Below are 5,264 nucleotides of genomic sequence, written 5' to 3'. Positions count from 1 at the left end.
CAAGTGGAGAATGTGAAATGTTTTAAATATTTGGGTAGCTTGTTAACAGATGATGGAAGGTGTACTAGTGAAATTAAATCCAGGATTGCCATGGCAAAAGCTGCATTTAGCAAGAAGAAGAATCTTTTTACCAGCAAATTGGACTTAAATTTGAGGAAGAAACTAGTGAAATGCTACATTTGGAGCATAGCTCCGTATGGGGCTGAAACATGGACATTTAGGGCAGTAGATCAGAAACATCTGGAAAGTTTCGAAATGTGGTGTTGGAGAAGGATGGAGAAGATCAGTTGGACCGATTATGTGAGAAATGAAGAAGTGTTATTTAGAGTCAGTAAGCAGAGGAATATCCTACACGAAATAAGAAAACGGAAGGCTAATTGGATTGGTAATGTTTTACGCAGAAACTGCCTTCTAAAAGAAGTTGTTGAAGGAAAGATAGAGGGGTGGATATAAGTGACAAGAAGACGAGGAAGAAGACGTAAGAAGATGCTGGATGACCTTGGGGACAGAAGAGGATACTGTCATTTGAAGGAGAAAGCTCTAGATCGCATTAAGTGGAGGAATTGCTTTGGAAGAGACTGTGGACCTGTCGTCTGACAGATTACTGATGATGATGATGATATAAAGGCTAAAATTTTACCTCATTAAAATATTAATAGTTGTTCTGGGAAGAATTTATAGCACTTCCTTAATTTAAGTATGATATATTTATCACGAGTGACCAGTTAATTACAAATAATTCCAAGCCTCAAACTGTTGAACCTGCATTCACCAGTTGATAAGAGGTCCACATCCAAACAACAACAGAAGTAACAATGAAGACAACAAAAATGACAACTAATACAATAAAAAGCAACACAAAGAATTACAACAATGAGAGCATAAAAGAATATGCTTCATGAAGTCCAGAAGCTTGAGGACTTCTGGGCTACAAACAGGTACCAACTTCTTGGGAAGAAATCAGTAACCTGCATTTTCACTTACACCATGAAGATGAAGGCAGCAGATTCCCCACAAATGCAGATACCTATGTACTGAATGATATAGTGTCATAACCCAGAGATCCGTAATCTTCATATTTTCCTCTTTCGAGAACTCCAAGCTCATATGCATATAACAAAGGTTTCCCTTATCCTTAACTGAAACCTACTGTGAATTATATGTAAAGGTTCAAGCTTATGCCTCATCCTTTTATATATATTTCAGTTAAAGTTCTATTAATTCTACAGTACCAAAATGTACTAAACCTTCTCAGGTGTTGACCATTTGGATTCCAGCTTGTCTCTATAGAGATCTTTTAAGGATCCATCTGAGCCCTGGCATGTTTTCCACTCTGTATAATAAACTTGGATCACTGCTGGTGTGCTCATAACCCTGGTCATTCCAGGCGGAGATGCAGTAAAGTGTCTTGTCCTCCTCCAACAGTCTCTTAGTCTGGCTGAAGTAACTGCAATGTACACACTGTACCAATATTCATATTAATCTGCTTACATATTTGGCAAACATTCCATTCCTTGGTTTAAAATGAAGTGACTTGATGGAGCAAAGTGCTTGAAAAGCTGACAGTCTTATCATCTGGGCATGAAATGAGTTCAACTTCTCTAACCTCTGTATTCATTACAGTACTTGTAAGATTTTGCAGCTGGACCTTGTCATGAACCACCTGAAACAAGCGTAAAACCTCAAACCTTCTTCTTCAATTTTATGTTCCCTGTATAGGTCTCCTAAGTGATGTCTTTTATTTACTATATTTGAATGCCTTCATCCATCTCACAGTGCTACATGCCCAGCCTATTTTATTCTCCTTGATCTGACACACACAGGTTGAAACTGTTCAAGGTTTAATCTAGATAGAAGACAAATGATCACTATAAAACTGTATACAATCATACAGACTTTAAGTGTACAGTTGTAGTCAGGTCTATAAAATATTTCAGTCACTGAATGACTACTATCAGGTGGATACTGGAGAATAACCAGGAGTTTACTGTAGTGACAGTATTTTCATTTCCTACACAGACAGTACCCATTTCACTAGACACCAAAACCTTAACAGTTCTCACCTGAAGAAGTCTGGAGACACATTCAGATCTTCTTCCACAATAATTACCTATTTGGCATTGAGGAATATGTTGAATGTTGCTGTCAGAGAAGCCTTGTAGTACTGAGATATTCTGGCGCTCTGAACTCCAATTGGTGTGTGCTGAATTCCTTGCAGTCCAAAGAATTTTGTCACCTCAAGAGGTTCCTCAAAGGAGGCATCAATGAAGACTGTTATCATCTCTGGATTTGCTCCATGTGCAGAGAGAAGAGACCTCAACATCCTGCACAAACAATAATGCACTGAGAATTATATCAGCGTATTTATAAATCTGATGCTCTTAGGAGTGCATGGGGGAAGAATGAAAGTGTAAATTAATCAAATGTAGAGACAATCCTACCAGTTTTCTGATAGTTTAGGTTCTGTTTTTTTTTTCAGTCAAGGGGCCTGAAACTCAGTGTTTTAGTATGACCTGTACAATGCCTGTTGCTTGAAATGACAGCCACTGGTACATCATGAACCTTGTTATTCACCAGCTAAACGAAAAGAGAAAGGAGAAATTAATTATCAGTATTTTGTTATTAATTTATTGCAAAATTACAGCTGATAAAATGAAATATAAAATGACTTGTGAAATACACTTGCAAAAAACAATATGTTGGTTGAGAGGGATATAGGAAATGTAGGTACATACATTATGACACTAAATTTCTTGGTTTGACTATTGAGAGATCCTTGACTTGGGAAAGACATATTGAAGAGGTTATAAATAAATTAAGGTCAGCCTGCTACATGATAAGGAACATAAAACCACTCATGTCTACAAATACCTTGAAAGTTATTTATTATTCTTACTTCCATTCAGTCATGACTTATGGCTTGATTCACAGGGGAAACTCGTCACATGCTGAAACGGTTTTTAAGATACAGAAGAGAATTACATGAGAGATGATGGGTCGTGGTTACAGGGAATCGTGTAGAGATCTCCTCAAGGAAATACATATATTGCCTTTAAAATCACAGTATATATATTCACTAATGATGTTTGTAATTATAACAGAGATAAATTTGTTACAAATAAGGATTATTATGAAGTAAAAACCAGACAAAATATTAATTTACATATTAACCAGGTTAACTTGGCTATATATGGTAAAGGAGTATATCACATGGCAGTAAAGGTTTTTAATGGGCTTCCTCATAACCTCAAAGAAATTTCTAATAATAATTTAAAAGACTTTCTGTATTCAAATTCTTTCTATACATTGGAGGAATTCTTTAAAAGATGATTGTATTATATCTGCAAAAATTGAGTATTTTCGATTATACTGTTATATAGTGATTATTTTACGCATATGTACATATCTATATTTGATGGAATGTATTTGTAGTTATTGCTTTGCTGCTATTTACTAGAGTACTATTATGTTCATACTACAACAACTTAAGAATTGTTTTAGTTATATTAAATAATGTGCATGTTTACTTTATTATGTATTTACTGATATGTATGACTATATGTACAGTGTACGGCTTTATTTGTGACTATTTCCACATCCTATGAAATTGTTTTCTATATGGATTTATGGAAAATGGATGGATGAATGAATGAATGAATTACTGACAAAAATGGAATTAATGTCTCTCCATCCAGCTATCTTTGAACCCAGCCTCTTCATGAGGTCTATGGCTGGCTGCTTCATCTGGAATGTTCCTTCATCCTGTAAGTCAGCCACAGTAACTGTCACAGAAATCTAGAAGAAACGGCATTGAGACAGCTTACATTCAGAGGACTATATTTCTGAACCTCTTAATATGTATTGAGGGATTTAAAATTGTTTGAGCGTGTCATATCTGTCAAGCTCCAGACATTTCAGATGTCAGAAATGTTAATGTTACAGTAATAACTTTACAGTTCATTTCTGTACAACATACATACTGTCTATTATGTTCTGAAGTTATGTAATTTAGAAATGAATGAATAATACAACATACACAGGTCTATGAGGGACCAATTGAGGTGAAAATGGTCTGATTAACTGTACACAAGATGGGATGAATTAAATAAGTTAATATTTTAATCAAGAATGACAAGATTGATGTACAGGTAATAATACTGATGTATTTGCATTCTTTAACAAAGAGCACCATACATCCATGAGATACTAGAGTGAACTGCTGTTACCACATTTCGTTAAATGAATAAAAACAAATAATTCCATGTCTTGTCACACTGGTTCAGAAAGACGGCATGGAGCAGAAGACGACAAAACCATGGATTCATATGTTCAACTTCCAACACACCTGCAACCCATCTCAATTCCTACAAACAAAGCCTCTTTGGACAAACCCCCATGTCAGTGTGCAATCGATTACCAGTGCTTTACAGAAATGTCTGCTTCCATTCTGATGAATCTGGAGATCAGGTGTTCTTGTCATGTATTTGGTCATGATCAGCATCATTTAACATGGATAATGGGGCCACGTCATAGCTCAAGTGGTTTGTCGCTGGCTTCCCAGATTCGATCCCGGGTCTGCTCAAGTGGGATTTGTGGTGGACAAAGTGGCGTTGGGGCAGGTTTTCTCTGAGTACTTCAGTTTCCCCTGCCAATCTTCATTCCACCAATTGCTCCGCAATCACCCTCACATATCATCTGGGGCTGGTACAATAGGCCAGAAGTGGCCGCAGTACAAGGGACTTAGTCGCACCCCACTCATCATCATCATCAGTTATCTGTTAAGACGACAGGTCCACAGTCTCTTTCAAAACAGTTCCTCCACTTACTGCGATCTAGAGCTTTCTCCTTCAAATGACCGTATCCTCTTCTGTCCCCAAGGTCATCCAGCATCTTCTTACGTCTTCTTCCTCGTCTTCTTGTCACTTCTATCCGCCCATCTATCTTTCCTTCGATAGCTTCTTTTAGAAGGCAGTGTCTGCGTAAAACATGACCAATCCAATTAGCCTTCCGTTTTCTTATTTCATGTTGGATATTCCTCTGCTCACTGACTCTGATTAACACTTCTTCATTTCTCACATAATCGGTCCAACTGATCTTCTCCATTCTTCTCCAACACCACATTTCGAAACTTTCCAGATGTTTCTGATCTACTGCCCTAAGTGTCCATGTTTCAGCCCCATACAGAGCTATGCTCCAAATGTAGCATTTCACTAGTTTCTTCCTCAAATTTAAGTCCAATTTGCTGGTAAAAAGATTCTTCTTCT

General features: G+C 37.0%; 1 protein-coding gene across 9 annotated transcripts in view; it reads right to left on the bottom strand.

Annotated features, from left to right (window-relative positions):
* The window catches only part of LOC111874375 (alpha-1,3-mannosyl-glycoprotein 2-beta-N-acetylglucosaminyltransferase-like), an 18,350-nt gene that overhangs the window by 4,460 nt on the left and 8,626 nt on the right, over positions 1–5,264 (bottom strand). For 4 of the 9 annotated variants that reach the window (XR_002844549.2, XR_002844550.2, XR_002844547.2 and 1 more), the window contains 2 exons: positions 2,111–2,324; positions 1,248–1,663 (listed from right to left, as the gene is read on the bottom strand). Coding sequence is in view for 1 of the 9 variants with exons in the window: in XM_023869834.1 (XP_023725602.1) it covers positions 1,248–1,461; positions 2,111–2,121 (225 nt within the window). In the remaining 8 variants the exon portion in view is untranslated. Of the gene's footprint in view, positions 1–1,247; positions 1,664–2,063; positions 2,325–5,264 lie in introns of all 9 variants that reach the window. The other 5 variants (XR_002844545.2, XR_002844548.2, XR_002844546.2 and 2 more) reach the window with 5 other exon arrangements.

Source organism: Cryptotermes secundus, unplaced genomic scaffold (genome assembly GCF_002891405.2).
Source record: "Cryptotermes secundus unplaced genomic scaffold, Csec_1.0 scaffold197, whole genome shotgun sequence".
NCBI classification, from domain to species: Eukaryota; Metazoa; Arthropoda; class Insecta; order Blattodea; family Kalotermitidae; genus Cryptotermes; species Cryptotermes secundus.
Note: the sequence above shows the minus strand (reverse complement) of the source record. Positions and strands in the feature narration are given on the sequence as shown.